This window comes from Charadrius vociferus, unplaced genomic scaffold (assembly GCF_000708025.1).
Source record: "Charadrius vociferus isolate BGI_N301 unplaced genomic scaffold, ASM70802v2 scaffold259, whole genome shotgun sequence".
NCBI classification, from domain to species: Eukaryota; Metazoa; Chordata; class Aves; order Charadriiformes; family Charadriidae; genus Charadrius; species Charadrius vociferus.
This window is the reverse complement of record NW_009661368.1, coordinates 4,083,174-4,083,501: the sequence shown is the minus strand read 5'-3', so window position 1 is coordinate 4,083,501 and position 328 is coordinate 4,083,174. Positions and strand designations below refer to the sequence as shown.

Genomic DNA, 328 nt, shown 5'->3' with positions numbered 1-328 from the left:
TGGGCTCCAGCCACAAGTTTTCCTTCCTGAAGGGCCCGCGGTTCGGGGCGGCCCCTGGGGACGAAAGAGCCACCAGCCAACACGAAGGGGCCTGGAAGAAGATGTCTGCCATCTACTCGCCCAGGATGGGCAGAGCCAAGCCAGCCGGGAAAGGTACCATCCGAGGGGGCTGCAGCGCCTGCCCCGGCTCTGCGGGGGCTTTTGCATTTCTCTGCTTTGCTGCGCATCACCAGCTCCTTTCTCCTCTGTCCCCGTGGGCAGGTACGGATGCAGCAGCCACTGACCCCATGGAGGAACGGTCCCTGGAGAGCATCGGCTGTAAGAACGG

General features: G+C 63.7%; 1 protein-coding gene across 1 annotated transcript in view; it reads left to right on the top strand.

The window, feature by feature from the left end:
* KIAA1755 (KIAA1755 ortholog) overlaps positions 1-328 on the top strand; it is an 11,412-nt gene that overhangs the window by 3,473 nt on the left and 7,611 nt on the right. Inside the window, 2 exon segments of the mRNA XM_009893528.1 lie at positions 33-153; positions 262-318. Coding sequence (XP_009891830.1) covers positions 33-153; positions 262-318 — 178 coding nt within the window.